Raw genomic sequence first — 16,694 nt, forward strand, 5'->3', positions numbered from 1 at the left:
GCCGCGCAACTCCGCGCCGGGCTCTGCGGTGCTCAGGCCTGGGGGTCCCGCCTCTCCCGGTGCTGTTATCCGGGAGGGAGAGAAGGAAGGGAAGGGAAACACCAATTTTTGCATTACTGGCAATTTAACGGCGTTACAATATTCCGCCCTCCAGGTAAGAGGGAAATTTGCCCCTGAATCGGCACAGAACCGGGTTTTCTCCCCAGAAAATGGGACTAGAAGCAGGACTTTGCATGCAACCTGTTGGAATCCAAGCAAACGGTAGAGGAAACAGCCTCAATTTTCTTAAATCATACAGACAACAGCTCCAAATGAGCACGCAGCACACACTTGGTAACCAGAGCCCAGCTCTGCAGACAGGGGACCCTGCGCAGTTGATCTGGAACAATAGCTAGCAGCGAGGCTTGGGATCCAGAGAAGAGTGGGAAGACAGATCCCATCTGCTAGAAGGTTACAAAAAAGGATTAAGAAAAGGATGTCTTTTCATTAACATCTCCTGTCCGGCAGGAAATGAAGGCCCAGCGCCTGCATCACCCACGCACTGCAGTGGGATGAGCTGAGACATCCAGCTCCTCCAGGATCTCACTTCAAGAATCCACTTTCTAGCTCTTCCAGGAACAGAACGTAAATCTGGAGGCTGGCAAGCAAAAAACTCCAGGCTTAACCAGAAAAAAATAAAACAACTACTAAGCAGACTGAAGAAAATAAGATTTTGTGGTTGTAAAAAGCTGTCAGAGGATTCAAGTGAGGGAAAGCAGAGGCAGGGTTAAAACTGCCCAGGCAGAACCCCTGATTGCATCCAGCAGGAAGAGGAGCAAGGGCAGATGTGTCCAGCCAGGCTCCAGGTGTGGAAAAGGCCCCTTAGGCAGGATATTGTGATTTTGAGGAGGATGACAGATTTGGACCAAAACGTGGTGCAACGTTCAAGACATTAAATAAAAACAACCTAAAAAACGTATTTAAATGAAACTGGAGTTGAGTATTTGTTCCTGCTCTAAAATACCTTTTCCTGCTACAACTTGTATCATGCAGTCTCAGCAATCTCTCATTGCATCCTGTGAGAGGTACCAGTAGATTAACAGCACAGCTGCTGTTCTTATCTGAGTAGGTCCTGGCACCAAACCCATCGTTAAGATACAGAATTCTTTTATTTTCCCATAGAAAAGAAGTAGTTGTACCACTGTCAGCTACCTAATAGTAGACCCACAGGAGGGGTGGCTGGGGAGGGACCTGTGGATATCATTTAGTCCTCCCACACAAAGCCAATTGTCACCAGGGCTTGACCAGCTCAGCAGTGCCTCAGTCTAGCCAGCTCCTGAAAACACTCAAGGATTTCATCAGCTCTCTGGGTGACCTGTCCTGGAGTTGCACAACCCTCCTGGGCTAAGAAACTGTCTTGCCCTCTATGTCTCTAGCCTTCTGGTGCTAGCAGCTCATCCTCACTCACACCTTTGCCTTCTCTGTAACATCCCAGAATTTCAACAGGCCTTGGTTTTAACAGGCATTTACACTGCAGGAGACTGACCTTAACAGTTAAACTACAATCATAGCAAACCTGTGGGATGATTATAGCCCCTGAGAAATGAAACAACCATCCTAAAAGGTCACAGTATGTTACCAAGGCAGGACTTCAGTGTCCAAGGCACTAACTGCAGACAGGTAAACTGCATTAATGCTGATCAACACAGACAGAAAATCCCTAGGAGGACTATTTGCTACATATTTAGTAGTTACAAGTATTTTGCATAGCCTTTACAAATCTTAACAGAGATCCCAAGGCAGCCAGCAGAGGATATTGTTCTTATTCAATGGATGGGGCAGGAGTCAGAAGAAGATTAAATGACTCGTGTGGCCCTGAGCAGTGAACAGGCAGCAGTGAACTGGGCCACAGCCTCTCTCAGTGCAGTGGCCCTGGTCCCTTTTATTTGGGATCAATAGCATAATATTCAGCCCAGAAATGGTTTTGATCATCCTTAACATTTTCATGAAATTCAATTTCAGCTTGGCTCCCTGTTGATTGCCAGAAGAATTGTTGTTTCCCTTGGAAGACCATTGTCTTCATGGTGCTTACATCACGTACCTGCAGGAAGAAAGACCAAACCATTATATCACAGCAGCCTACAAGTGAAGTACCCACAAAATACTGGGGACTTGCAAACTGGTCACTCAAGAGGGAAAAACTGCCTATAGAAAGGTTAGAAGAAATACAGTAGACCTCAGTAGTGCTCATTCCCACCTGCATCTACAGAAGAGAGACCAGAGATTGACTCTCTAAGACTTGTGATTGAACTTTGCATCTGGATGGAAATCTCTAATTGAAGAGATGGGTCTGTTCCCACCCAAATGATCCTCTTTAGGTTTCTGACTCACCAGGATGTAATTGAAATGTGTTTGGTTGCTCTCCCTGCCCAGGCCAATGTAGAGGGCCCGGATGGCTATGCGGTGCCGAGGAGCCACGTTGATGAAGGTCCGACACACTCCTCCTTGCCTTTGATCAGGCAACTGCACAGGATTCACTATTTCACCTTGGGGACCAAACAGCTGCTTGTCACAGTCTGAGAGGGGGAAAGGGAGCAGAAAAGAAAATGATTTAGAGATGTGTCCAGCACGTCCAAGAAAGAAATCACCAAAATTAAACACAGGCAGAAAAAATTCTCTAAGTATTTTCATTTGGGAACCTCCAAGCAGGAGCAAACATTTGCAGGGGTCTTGCCTTTAAAATGGAGAGGTAGTCCACAAGTAATATTAATTCCAAAACTCAAGAAGGGGCTTATTAGCTGCTAAAAATGAAGCAAGTTTTCCATAGGTTTCCACAGGCAACCACGATCCATGGAACTCTGTGGGCCTTGTGGGTGCCTTAATCTAAAGCAGTAATAGCAAAGCTTTCAGTAAGGTACCTTGGAAATACTTTTTAGTTGCAGTTCTGCTGTTGTAGTGCAGAATGACCCCATTTCCTGGCAGCAGAACACGCTGTTTCACAATCAGGGTGTTCGTTCTGGAATTTATCAGTGACAAGGGGAGCTTCCTGCAGCCCGTCCGCCACATCATCCGCCCAGCAAACAGCACCACCTCACCTGCAACGGGGGAGCACAGGGGCTAGGAACTGTTTTACTTGAAGGAAAAGGCCTCAGCTGATCTGGTATAGCTCTGGAATCAGGTGATTTCTGCATCTTGAATGTATCTTATAAAAATCTGTCAGAACAGTCCAGTTAACTAACCTAACTGCACTGATTCCAGCAAGAGGGTACATGACAGACAAAGTTTGTAACAGGCCAGTGCAAGCAGTTTCATTAACCCCATAAACTCCTTTCATCTCATATCTACCAATAAAACAGATAAGAAACCATTATGTAGGGGGAGGAAAGGCTTCATCCTCATTTAGCCCCATCTGGCAACAACTTGATGAGACAGAAAAACTTGTAAAATGATTTCAGAGATTCCACAAGCTCCAAGGCATCAAGAATCACTCAGGGCACCAAAAGCCTGCAGGGAAAGGTGCAGGTTCCCCAAAGGGCCAGGTGAGTCCCCAGCACACCCAGGGCAGTACCTGTGCTGCAGTTGAGGGAGCTCTCCAGGACACTGACTGTGATCTCCTCGCCCAGAGGACGACCGATGGCCACAGTGCACTCTCTGCTCTCTACACCCATCATGTTGATGACCCCCGTGGCATTAAGAAAGAGATTTCCACAGACACCTGCACAGCAGAGACAGATGAGAAGCACATCCAGAAGGAACTGCAGCTGCTGAAAACCAGCCCTTGTGCCTGTCATGGCACAATGAACAGGCAAGGGCCAACGCTGTGCCCACCTCCAGGGGGGAGCACAGAAGAGTCAGCTGCTGTCCCAAGGAATCCCAAGTCAGAAGAGCTCTGGGAGGCCTGGGGAAGGGAGTCATTGTTCCTAGCTCAGGTCATGCTGGAAGGAACAGCATGTTGTCCCTCCTAACCAGGACTATTCTCTTCCCATGCTCCCATCCCTGTATGGCAGTAGGGTCACCACAAGCCAGCTACACACACTAAGCACCTATGGTAGTGTCCTCACCTCCACTGGTCCTCTCCTGCTCCTGAGGCACAGCTGGCACAGCAGATGGAGGAAGATCCAGGTCCCTGTATCTCAGCTCTTCGACACTTGCAGCTGTCCTCACGTGCACGGCTGGTGCCACCACCTGCAGTTCTGCTCCATGGGACCTGCCCCCCAGCTCCTGCTCAGGACAGGGCCCTGCAGAGCAGCCACGGACCACGATGGCCTTGGGGAAGCGCCTGCAGAAGACGGGGTTCACGTGCTTGTGGGTCAGCAGGTTGAGGCAGAAATCCTGCCGGGTCTGAATGCCGTTCCCACACGACGTTGAACACTGCAGAGGAAGAAACCCACAGGCCTTTATACACTTGTTTCAGGGGGTATATAGAAATAATCACATTTATTGGCTCAGGCATGAGCTGGAGGGCTGATCTTTTGTCCTCTGATGCTGTGCTGCCACTTGCCCTTTCAGTACTCTAGCTTCCTCAGCTAGAGGGTGGCCCACCTCCCAGGGCATCTTCCAAATGACAGCTCTGAATGGCAGAACCACTTCTTAAAAAAAAATCCAAAAATATCCACGTTCCAGAAGAAAACATGCCAAAGAACACTTTTAAACTGCAGCCAAAACTTTAGCTGAGGAAGGTGGGAAGCAGCCCTATGAGCTGCTAAACCCAGGGCAGTGGAAGGGATGGAAAACATCCCTAGAAACAGTTCAGCATTTCTGTGGGAAGCAAATATAGAAGGCAGAAGTGGTATTTCTGCCCTGTATGCTTTGGGGAGGTGAATGGCTATAAAACCACTGCACTTTGACAGCCAGAGCTGCATCTGAAGAGGAGCAAATACCTCTGTCCACTCGCTGAAGCTCCACTCATACGAGCACGCCCGGATGACACAGGGGATGCTGGTAAGGGGCTTCTCTGCCACAGGACACAAATGTTCCTCCAGCAAAATCTCCTTGTCCTGGTGAGTCTGCACACAGGTGACCAGCTGAACAGCCAAGCCAAGCCCACAGCTGGAGGAACAGGGGCCAGCTGGGGTTACCTTCCATCTGACAGCAGACATGGAGGAGAAAAAATAAGTTGGTGATGAACCCCCACCCTGTACTGTCTCTCTGCTGTAGAAAAGGGACTGGAGCTCACTCATCCCTCCCCCTTCAGCTTCTCAGCAGCTTTCTTCACCCCTCTGCCTCACAGGGTTTGCTTCCTATGGTGCTCAGAAGGCAGCTTTTGGTACATGTTTTTTTTGGTGGTCTGGAGCAGGTGTGGAGCTGGATACAGACAGAGGACATTCACATTTTGTAAGGAGCCCATGGACCAAAAATATACATTGAGTGTTGCTCTGCACCCTTTGCAGCCTTCCCCAGTGTGACATACACAGGCTTAACTGCAAAACCCATCTAATCTCCCTGCAAAACACACACCACTGAACAGTGAGATCAGAAACCAACCCTGGGCATTTCATCCTGGGAGGGGCTTCCTGTAGTGCATTAGGAAGTCCAGATGCCAGTGGCTTTCCAGTCCCACAGCAAACAGGGCAGGGCAGGTTCTGCCCCATTTACCAACCCTGAGCCATATCCTAGATCACACCATACATGCTCACAGATGCTTAAATCATACATGCTTAAATCCAGCAGCCTGTGGAAGTACAACTGGAATTCTGTTAATGCACACAAACACCCTGGCTCGTGTTTGAGATGAGCAGTCACCACTGCAGTCTGACTGTCACCACCCCACTGACTGCAGTCTGCAATACCATTAATCCCATGGGCAGCACAATCAATTTCCTTCAGGTCTCAGAGCAGCTATTCCAGATTCTTAGAGCACTGAAATCTACTTTCCCTGATGCTATGTGGAAAGAACAGCTGGCAAATGTGTCACCACTTTTTGTAGTTATGGATTTGTTCCTACTTCCTCAGAGTAATAAGGGATCAAAAGGTTTTTCTGCTTTTCCTTGGACTCAAACTCCAAAGATTTCACTCAGTTCTGCCTGAGAATACACCAGCCCAGGAAAGACTCTCAGTTTGCTGAGTATGGATCAATGCTCCTGTTTTTGCAGCTGCCTGTGCTTTCAAAGCAGGGGAGAGGAAGATAACATCCTCAGAGTAGGCTGACCCTTACTTTACCACATCCCTGGAGATAGAGGGAGGAAGGAGGGACCTCTTGCTGGCTCATTGTCTCCTGGTAACTGCTTTACCTTGGTGGGCAGGGACTGAGATCACAGACTTCCACCCTGCTCTCTGGCTTTGGCACTGGATGACAGTTTTCTTCTTGGGTTTCTTCTTTGGTGTCAAAGGCCACACATACATACTGGAGCTGGGTCTTACCTAGGAAGAGAAGCAATCTAATTCCACGGCACGTGTGCAAGGGTTGAACGTAAGCCAGGCAGTGCCAGGCACACCTGAGTGCACAAACCAAGCAAACTCTGCCCAAGCTACTGTGCTCACCCCCAGCTCTGAATCACAGCAGCAGCCAGCCAGCCCCCTGAAACTACTCCCTGCCTGAGCCAGGCCCCCTGGCCTCCTCCAGACTCAAAAAAGTTGTGACCACAGCTACACATGCACTTAGAATTATAGAGGTGAAAGGCCCAAGCCCCCAAGATTCCTAGGCACTGAACCCACACCTAGAGCCAAGGAACAAGCATTGAAGGATCTCACCTCTGCCACAGGAGACAGAACACTCCCCAGCAAGAGGACTCCAGACATAGACAGTCTGGTTTTCCAGTCGGATGTGCCCAGGTGACTCCGGAGTCTGAAGTGAGTGTGCATCTTCCTCCTCAGAACAGAGCAAAAAGACCCAGACTGACATTGGCACCTGCTTTCCACACTGGTCCCAAGCTAATGAAGCTGGGGGATACCTCCAGATCAAGCCTACAAGATATTTGCTGTCACTGAAGGAAGAGGCACATTTAAGCACTTTTGCTGTTTTTGCAGAACATTTAAGTATCAGCAATAGCTAAGGGCACAGCCAGGACTCCTCCTACTTCACACTACCTGAAGAGAGAGACCTGAGACTGAAGATGTCTAAAGGAATATCTTCCCCATCTATGAATGTAAACCTGGCAGTGGCTGCCCAGTACAGATCTGGACCAGTGACCCTGTGCTGAGAGGCCCTCTCCACTGCTAGCAACACTCCCTGCCAAACAGAACCTCTCTGTTTGCCAGCAGGGTACTTCCTAGCAGACCAGGGGTTATTTCTGTTTCTGGTTTTCTGTGAGGAGAAATGAAGAAGGAACAACAGCCACCCTGAACAAGCCACTGCTATGAACTGATGAATCCAGCAGCCTAATTAAGAGGGACAGAGCTGTCTGAAGTGACAGGATGAACCTTTAACTGGGCAGACATCCCTGGTGTAACCCACTCTCCCAGACTCCAGTAACAACGTGGGTCTTCTTAACTGCTAGCCTCCTGTGGATCACAAGTGCAAAGCTCCCAGTGAGACTCCTGAAACAAGGCAAGGTAGCACACTCACTTTGTCCCAGCCTAAAGGGCAGACATTGACCACACACGGCACAAGGGAGAGAGGTTTTTCTTCTGCTGGACACAAGCTGTCATCCACAACGGTCTCCAATCCATCACGAGACTGAACACAGGTCAGATTCTGCTGGGCAACTCCAGTTCCACAGACAGCAGAGCATTCATCTCTCTGAGACACCTTCCACCTAAATGGGAAGTAATTGTATCACCCTACTTCTCAACTGGACCCCATGGTCCTCCAGAGGTTTAGTACTCACACCACTGATCACTGAAGTTAGTCACACAGAGTATTTGGCTTCTCTGTTTCAAGAGCCTTGTCTGGATGTGATCAAAAGGACAACTGCAGGAAATTTAAGTCCTTGCACTGGCAGCTCTCTAGGCCTAAAGAGCTATAGTTCAGTGTAATCACTTCTTATTAAACACTAAGATGTCCACGAGATCAATGCCTGGCCACATTCTGCTCTTGGTCCTCTTTCCAGTCTAATTAACACAGGAGCCTCCTCCAGAATAAGATCAAATCTTTGTTGGCACAGACTTGGAAAGGACGTGAGCAGACATCTTCTTCTGGGTGTGCTCTCAAAGTATTTAGCAGAGTACTGTAAAATATTGGAAAGACTATCTCCCATTCCTTCAGCTGGTATCTCAATCACCTCAAACATGGTTTGGGGTCTGCTACACCATTATAATTAGGAAGGAACTACTTCATACCTCTCCTTTTTTCCTCACCTTTCACAATGCAAATGAGACTGCAGCAACTGGGTGAGCTGGCAGAGAAAGGACAAGTGAAGGAAGAATTCAGCTGAGCTTCCAGGAACACCAACCTGTAGAGGCATGGCTCCATGGCACAGGGCTTGTGTTCTGAAAGGGGCCGTGGCACCTCCAGGCACCACTGATCCTCTGTTGCTTCATTCTTTGTCTGGTCAAAGCACACATGATCCACCAGTTGTGTCCCTGGGATACAAAAGGAAAAGAAGTTACACAGTGAGCAGTTCACCTCTATTATTCTAGGAAGGAGCAGCCATTTCACTTTACTCAAATCATCTGTGTAGGAAAATGGCCTATTTGGGAATACAGACTTTCTATAAACACACTTCTCTTGGATAACTTTTCCTCAAGAGGTTTAAAGTGACTTTCCAAGACGAACGCCCCAAAAGATGAGAAGTTTGATGGGTAATCCACTGCCAAAATGGAAAGATTGCTCTCAACTGAGCAAGAACAAGGGTATCAATGATAATTCAGTCCAAATTACTTCTAATGATCTGGATGTGTGGCTGATGAGGGACAGGTTGCTGAAAATAAGCTCTAGCAGTCAGTCCTTATTGAATGACATCCTGCAGGGCTAATCATGCAGTATCATCACACAGCCTTGGTACCCAGACAGCACCATGCCAATGTCCTCACAGTGAGCATCAATACCCCAAACCAGGCTAGGGGCACTGGGAGAGAAACCACAGACTTGCAGTGCCCGTGGCATGCAAGAAATGAAATCTTCATGAACTACAGCTATAAACAAGAGTTTTAACAATACTGAACCTAACAGGTGAAGCAGGTGAAAATCCAAAATCCAAAAAAAGTGACCAGCAAAGCTGTGAAGAGTCTTCTTTGCAGTGAATGAGCTACCAAAGAGATACAGGCATCCCTGAATCTCAAGGATCATGCCCTGGAGAAGCAATGTCAAGAATCAATCAGCAATGTTATCTGTCCACTACCTTCCTTGTTTTCACATAACATCTATTGGTAAGGAGGGTCTGAGCATCACTTTCAGCTCTCAAGATGCAGTTTCAGCTCAGATTCTCAGCTTCCTGTTACTTGAAGTCCCAGCTTTCTCCTTTTTTTGTTTGTGACTGCAGTAGCTGGGAGGCCCTAGAGCATTTTGAGTTCTTTACTTCACGGTTTCAGCAATCTGTTCACCCGGGGAATCTGCTGGAGAAAAGCTCTCCAGACAGAACTAGTCCTGTAGATTGACTTCCATAAGTATTCATTAATGTATTTCCTAAATCCTTGTCATAGAAGTCTGGAGAGGCTTGTCAGTGTTGTCTGTATTATCTTTGAACAAGATGTCAGGCCGTCTACCAGAATGATCTGTTACAATCTGCATTATGATTTCTCCAGGGAGACAGAAAGGATTAGCCATGAACAGGAATAGAATTCTAAGAAGGAAGTTTCATAATTAGCTCTGGGGCTTTAATTAGACACTAGACACCACTTTCGTCTCAGACTTTTGATGTTTAGCCAACTCCAAATTACAGTCTCCAGTAACTTTGAAAAAAAATCCGAGGAAATTATTTAGTCTGAAAACCAAAAGTTTGTTTAAAACCTATTTAAAAATTCTCTTCATGATCAAACATTCTCACTATCATTTTGATGATTCAGCTCATTTCCTGATTTGCTAATTTAGTTCAAAAGCTGTACCACTCTTTTCTTTGGTTCAGTTTAACACTGGCAACTGCATCTCACAGCAATTTGCTGGAAAATTCTTTTCCAGTTGTTCAATAAGTTCTAACCAAGTACCTATTGCTGATGTCCCATTTCTTTCAGTCAGCCCAGCAGGGCCCATGGAGTGAAGCTCTGGGTGACTACCAGACAGTCAAACTGGGGCTCTGCCCAGATCCCTGTAAGAAGTGGAGGTTGAGCACTGCTGCCTCACCTTCCCCACAGGTCACTGAACAGGGCCCTGGCTGAGGAATCCACCTGTACTTCAGGCTCTCTCTGGGTACAAAGTAGCTGAAGGTGATGTCTGGGTTGGTGGCATTGCCATGTTCTTTGGTATACCTTCGATACACCTGGTGAAGGAAAAAGCTGTGGTCAAGGCACAAAACAACTCAGACTCATTTTGGACTCAGAGAAGCCAGTCCTCCTTTTCTTCATCCAGTCCTGAGCCTCAGGACTATGACTCTCAGCTCTTGCCAGATGCAGAGTTCACCCTGTGAATTCTGTGCACAAGGCACTGAAAACAGATTAAGCCAGACAAAAGCTTTAACTCTGTATTCTTCTCCCCACACAACTGTCCCCCAGACCTGCAGAAAGCCTACAGGGAGCCAACCCTCAACTCTTCCCAAGAAGAGCAACACTCTCACTCTTAGTGAAACCATCTCCACTAGCCTTGGACACAGAGCCTACCAGACCTGGATCCCACACTGCAGCAGAGCTACACAAACTCAGCCTGCCCACTCTGACTGGCCCTTTTCCAACTCTGCTATTTTAATTTACCTGTATTTCAATTTCTTCTTGTGTTGGCCCATCCACATGGATTTCCTCCAGGCTTGGCAGGTTGTCCTTGGTGAGAAACACTTTGTATTTGATCTGGCTGTCCTCCAGAACCGACGGATAGGTGACATTCAGTGAGATTTTTCCTTTTCCAGCAACCACATACTCTCCGTTAACCTTCACAGCTAGAGAAGCAAAGCTGGCAGTGAGGCTAAGAGACATGATGTAGTCACCAGACCCCTGGCACTGGCAACTACAGACTGTTTGCTAGAAACCAGTTTGATCAAAGTTGAGCATCTCAAAGAGCATGGCTTCTACCACTTCCCACTGGAGAGCATCCCACAAACAAATTACATCATCAAGAACTTTCCTCCCAGATTCAACTATCTTGTGTTCACAGACTTGTTTCTAGCCCTGCCTGCACTCCTTCTTCTCCTTTTCATTGAACTCACCCAAATGTGTGAAGAGTGGTCTCTGATTGGTCACATGGGCTGAGGTGGTGTTATGAGGCAGGGACAGAAATGTAATGTATTCTGGAAGGGTGAAAAGAAAGAAGATATGGTCACCTTCCATTGCTGTACCTCTGATGAAAAGGCTGGAGGTTACAGCTCAGCCCCTCTTCGTCTCACTAGCATGCTACCCATCAGAGGATAAGCTTTACAGGCAGAAAAAAAGCTCATTTGCAGACAGGGGTTAAAGAGCTAATACAAAAAAAATATGGATATAACAGTAATGGCCAGCAGGCTAAATTCACCCTGATCACAGCTCTACCAGCTGGGCCTGAACATAGTGATGGTGAACACAGCAAACAGAACTGAATTCTGTGTCCTGTTCTCATCTTTCTGTTTTGTTCTCTGCTAATATCTATATGTGACACTGCAAGAGCCAGATCAGTGCCCAAATGGACGTTTTAACATCTGAGACAGCCCACAGCTCCCAGTAGTGTGCTGGACTTCCCACATGGCTGCATTTCTGGTTCATGTCTAGAGAAAAACTAGGACCAGAGAAGTCACTCTGACTACACAACAGCTACCTCCCTGCTACAGGTCTAAGCTGCCTCCTCTGTTGACTACACAAAGTCCATCTCCACATCCTTCATAAAACAAAGCAAGCAGAAACAAGAAGTCACATACAGAAGTTTATAAAAAAAAATATGCAACATACAGGCAGTACCATATTGTTGAGCCTGAGGGTGAAGACTACACACCTTTAGCTTCTCCTTCTGTGTAAGACCCATTCACTTTGGTGCAAGTGGTATTATCACCACCACAGACCTTACAAGAGTCCATTATCTTCTTGGAGTCCATCTGGCCATCACACCCGAATGCCTGAGCAAAGGGGAGAGTCTGTCAAGACTTGTCTATTCTGAGAAGAAAACAAGTGAATGAAAGCAGCATTGCCCAAATTCCTGAAACTGCCTTTTTCATTTGTAATTCCAATTTAAGAAGGCAAGCTAGACAAAGATGCATTTGTACCTACAACTACCACTGCCCAGCAATATGCAAAGCCAGGGATTGGAAAGTCTTAGCTGAGAGCACAAGTTTCATGAATTGTGTGACATTTTCTTTCCCATAAAAAGCAGCCCAGAAAGATTTCTCCTGTGACCTAAAAGAAAGGCTCTGCATTCCCTCTCTTCTATGCACTCCTTCTGGAAGAGGGAAGGGGGAAAAAAAACATACAAAAAAAGCAGCCCATGAGAACAGTAAACATGAATGGCATGTTCTATAGGAATCTTTAGCTCCCCAAACCCAAATCTAGCTCATAACCCTCAGCCTCGCCTTCAATCCTGTGGATCTCAGAAAAGTGATTCTATCCCCATTCCCATGAACAAGACTAATTTAGACAAAGCTGCAGGAGGATCTCAGCAGGCTTAGCAGCAAAACATGTGCAACTGCTGAACTTATGCTAAAGGCACTGCTCCCAGGCTTTGGATGCTGCCATAACATCCACAGTCATCACTGTGGCCAACACAAGAGCAGCAATTAGAACAGATTATGCCCACCCCCTCTACTGTTTGTTAGGTGGAAATGCATTACAAAATACATGGGGATAATGAGAAAAACAAAATGTTAAAAGTGTATTCTGGGAATGTAAAGAAACAACAGAAAACACACAACTGGGTCAGCACTGAGCAGTTCCTGCAATCAGACAGTGCGGGGGAGTTCTCAGGCTCCCCATGACAGAATGCCTTTCCTGTGGCCAACACAGAAAACAGGGAAAAAAGTTACACTTCTCTTCTGATCAGTGATTCTGCAACAACCAATTTGTCAAGTTACGATTCCCAGGTTTTATTCCTTATTTTGCCACTGACTCGGTATGTTCCAATCAAGTAACTTTTCACCAACAAAATCAGCATTTTCTAGGGCTATTTATGCCATGCAAACTGAACAGCTGATGATGTCTCCTCCACCAACTCACAAGCCAATTCCTTGCTGGATTAGGGACAAACAGCCTTATGTTCTTATCACATAATTAGCAGAATGTTTTATCTTAGAGGTTTTCTCCAACCTTACTGATTCTAAGAGTAGATTTGTTGGACTCCATCCAGTAAGCTAAGAACTTCTTCTGAGAAGAGCTTGCTCTGCTGTCTGGGACATTGTTTTTTTTTCCCCCTACTCCCAGTGAACTGCTTCCTTTGGTGCAGATTACACGTCAGAGGTTCACCCAACTCCCCAGTCACTTACTCTGCAGCTTCCCATCACACAGAGATTGAAAGCCCCGTGCTGCTCAGAGTCATCCTGCTCACATCTGGTTCCATCTGTGAAACTGTCTTCACGGCTCACCATGAATTCCTTCTCAACAGCCCTGCACATGTGCTGGCACAGCATGTCCCCTGGGGGAGGCAGGCAGGAGGAGAGTTACTCTGTCACAAAGGCAGTGGCTGACCATCAAGCAATAGAAAGAAGTCAAAAGGATCTGATGAAAAGTATCCGGGCACTTGAAAATTAATCAGTGAAACAGCCTTTTGACTTCAGAGTACAGACAGGTCCATGAGCACTTCCTTTCACAATGAAACCACAGGTCCTCAGCCTTTCCTTACCTTTGGCAAAGCCAGCAGCAGAAGTCCAGGTATAAAAGGATGGTGCTTCTACAGTGAGATACAGTGGCTTTAAATTTGTTGCAGCACATTGTTCAGCCATGAAGTCCTGCTGGGTCATCAAACAGGCCTACAGCCCAGAGAGAATTGTGTGGGTAATGAAAGGAAGCTACTGAGCCCAGAATCCCAAGCAGTGTTTTACCCACTAGCTAAAGGCAGAAAGCAATGGCTGGTAAGTAAAACACCAAAAGAACCACAAACAAAGAAAACCACTTTAAAGGGAGGCCGTAGGATATGCAGAGAATTCTGTTTGGAAGCTGCTATCTTATTTAAACAAAATAAATGGATAAGGTAAACAATATAAGAACATCCCTCCAAAGAAAACTATCATTAAGTGAGTCACTATTTTCTCAGTGTCTGTCCTGCTATGAAGGCACAGAGAAAATGCTTCATTACATATGAACAATGCTGTTAAATAATGCTGCTGCCTTCAGAGTGGAACAAATACCTCTCCAGCTGCCAGATGGAGGCTGTACACCTCATTTTCAGTCCTCCTTCCCAGAGCAGTCAGCTGTGAGAAGCAGGGTCCCAGCTCTCACAGGGTTAATCAGCATTAAGGAAAAAGCCCAGAGGTTGTGACGAGCTCCATTACCTGAGTATTGCACATCTCCACCTGGATGCTGGCACCACGGCACTCCTGCCCCCCAAAAGCAGGCCTAGAAATGACAAAAGAACTCCTCAGCAGGTTTGTCCCAAGCAAAGAGCAGACCCTGAAGCAGCCAAGAGGCCCTGGAGCCCCCCCAGCCCCTACCTGGGGTTGTTGCAGAGCCGCTGCCGCAGCACAACTCCACCTCCGCAGCTGCGGGAGCAGGGGGAGAAGGGGCTCCAGCCAGACCACTGCCCATGGACAACAGCCATGGGGTTCAGCTCTTCCAGAGAGCTGCAGTGTCCCTTGGAGCACCACTAAGGCCAAGAACACACAAAATTAACAGCAGCAGCGCAGAGAACCCAGCGGGGCTGGGATCTACAAGGCTGGCACAAGTCCTCATCTTTCTGCAAGCCAAACTGTAACAGAAAATCCCAAGAAGAATGAGGCACATTCTCACGTGAGCCTAGAAAAGTCTCATTCCTAATTATGGTCTAATATGAGGTTGGGGTTGAAACAAAGAGCTGACAGGTCATTTCAAGTGGAAAGCAAAGCCTTGGAGGTGAGCTCAGATACCAGGCAAAGCACCTGAACTGCAAAGCAACTCCAGATACAGACAAGGTGGAAACACCAAGATCAGCTGGTCTCAGTTTGTGACAGGAGTGTTTGGCCTTAGCTCCCTGGCCACGTACATTCCAGCCACCAAAAACGTCCTGCTGTCTAATGAGCTCCAGGGCACCCACACCCACTTCTGATCACCAGACCAGCAGCCTCCTTACCTTATTGATTCCACACTCAGTACCATCCAAGAGGGGAACGTGAAGCCGTGTGCAGCTGGATTTGTCTCCTGGTTGTACATGGCATGAGAGAACTTCACATATGTCCTGGTGTGACAAAGAAAATCAGGGGGTTCAGGGAGTCACTGGGGCTCAGTAGTCCCAAAAGCTGCTCCATCTAAATGGTGCACATCCCAGATGATTGGTTTCCCCACAGCTACCCAACTGTGCAAGCAAGTCCTTTAATTTCTCCTGCTACTGGGCAGAAGTTGTGGGCATGTCAAAAGACCATGGTCAGCAGCTGCAATGCTAGAAGATGATCAACTGAAGCAATTAAAGGTTCACCCATCTTAGTGCCTCCTCATTAACAAGAGGTGTCCAGATGGCAGCTATTAGCCACGCTGCACTTCTCAGACACAGGGCTTTGGGCACTGGTGGGGAACCTGAAGGAATCCAAGGAACAAGAGCTCTCCAAGCCAGGACCCTCAGTTGGTGTACTCAGCACCAGCACCACTAGGCCCCTCTTTGGGCAGAAGGCTTTGGGTACTGTGCAAACCTTAAAGGAGAATTATGTGGCTGAAGGAGGTGATGGGGAGAAGCAAAATATTTTAAAAGCCTTTGAATATTTGTTCTTTGCCAAGAAATGTGGCAGGAAAGCACCTTCCATCCCATCCTACTAAAAAAGTCCCCAGCTCCCTTTTCCTGACCCTTGGCTCCAGAACATTTCCCTGCTGCCCCCAGGAAGACAGACAAACCTTCTACCTACAACGTTGCTGTCAGCAAAGGTGCAGGCTGTGGCAGCACTCCCAAAGGCTATTTTACACTGCTCATCTGCTCCATAGTACAGGCCAGGCTTCCACCCAGGGATGCTGCCGTCCATGTCCGGCAGGTCATTTAAGCAGTTGGTTTGGCCTGTGCTGATAGAAACAAAGGAAATATCACTTTCCCAGCTGTGGGCAGTAAGGACAATGACATGTTTGCAAACTTCTGCTGAGATTCGTTCTGGGAGTTGGCTGTTGCTTTCCCAGACAACACATGCTTACTGTGGGCTGTGATGGATTTAGCTGCAGCAGCTGCCTGGAGATGCTCACAGTTCCCTGCTGCTGAAGTTAGAACAGAAACCCATTCCTGTTCCTCACCCAGCCAGCTCACAGCTCTCACTGCTCATTTAAACCTAGATGTTCTGACATTTAAAAAAAAAATTTCCAGGCTGAGCTAGCGTCTGAGAAGTTCAGTGCAGCCCAGGCATGTTCGTCACTAGCCAAAATAATTTCCAGCTACTTAAAGCAAAAACTGGGTTTAACCTCAGCAACAAACCCAAGTGCTGAGAAATAAACAACCCCCATGCTTTTCAGTTCCTCATTTCCCCATTATTTTAGTTTATTCCTTGTCTTTCCCTGCTCTCTCCTAGGCTCCCAGCACAGGGAACTGCCCCCACAGGGGCACACAGAGCTCGACCATTCCCTTACCTGAGGAAGGCCAGGAACAGCTCCCTGCTGCACTGGGACCAGGACAGGTCAATGCTGTTGTGGCTTTCTGC

General features: G+C 47.3%; 1 protein-coding gene across 1 annotated transcript in view; it reads right to left on the bottom strand.

The window, feature by feature from the left end:
• Nucleotides 1–1,921: 1,921 nt before the first annotated feature.
• Nucleotides 1,922–16,694, bottom strand: part of ADAMTS13 (ADAM metallopeptidase with thrombospondin type 1 motif, 13) — a 19,699-nt gene continuing 4,926 nt past the window's right edge. Inside the window, 21 exon segments of the mRNA XM_008941542.1 lie at nt 1,922–2,080; nt 2,371–2,555; nt 2,898–3,074; nt 3,548–3,694; nt 4,041–4,350; nt 4,860–5,064; nt 6,210–6,339; nt 6,670–6,787; nt 7,484–7,673; nt 8,310–8,439; nt 10,136–10,271; nt 10,699–10,880; nt 11,148–11,228; nt 11,903–12,023; nt 13,380–13,528; nt 13,736–13,862; nt 14,385–14,448; nt 14,544–14,695; nt 15,158–15,262; nt 15,921–16,071; nt 16,624–16,694. The exon segment at nt 16,624–16,694 is cut by the window's right edge and continues 9 nt beyond it. Coding sequence (XP_008939790.1) covers nt 1,922–2,080; nt 2,371–2,555; nt 2,898–3,074; nt 3,548–3,694; nt 4,041–4,350; nt 4,860–5,064; nt 6,210–6,339; nt 6,670–6,787; nt 7,484–7,673; nt 8,310–8,439; nt 10,136–10,271; nt 10,699–10,880; nt 11,148–11,228; nt 11,903–12,023; nt 13,380–13,528; nt 13,736–13,862; nt 14,385–14,448; nt 14,544–14,695; nt 15,158–15,262; nt 15,921–16,071; nt 16,624–16,694 — 3,090 coding nt within the window.

The sequence above is a fragment of the Merops nubicus genome, unplaced genomic scaffold (assembly GCF_000691845.1).
Source record: "Merops nubicus isolate BGI_N331 unplaced genomic scaffold, ASM69184v1 scaffold43915, whole genome shotgun sequence".
NCBI lineage: Eukaryota > Metazoa > Chordata > Aves > Coraciiformes > Meropidae > Merops > Merops nubicus.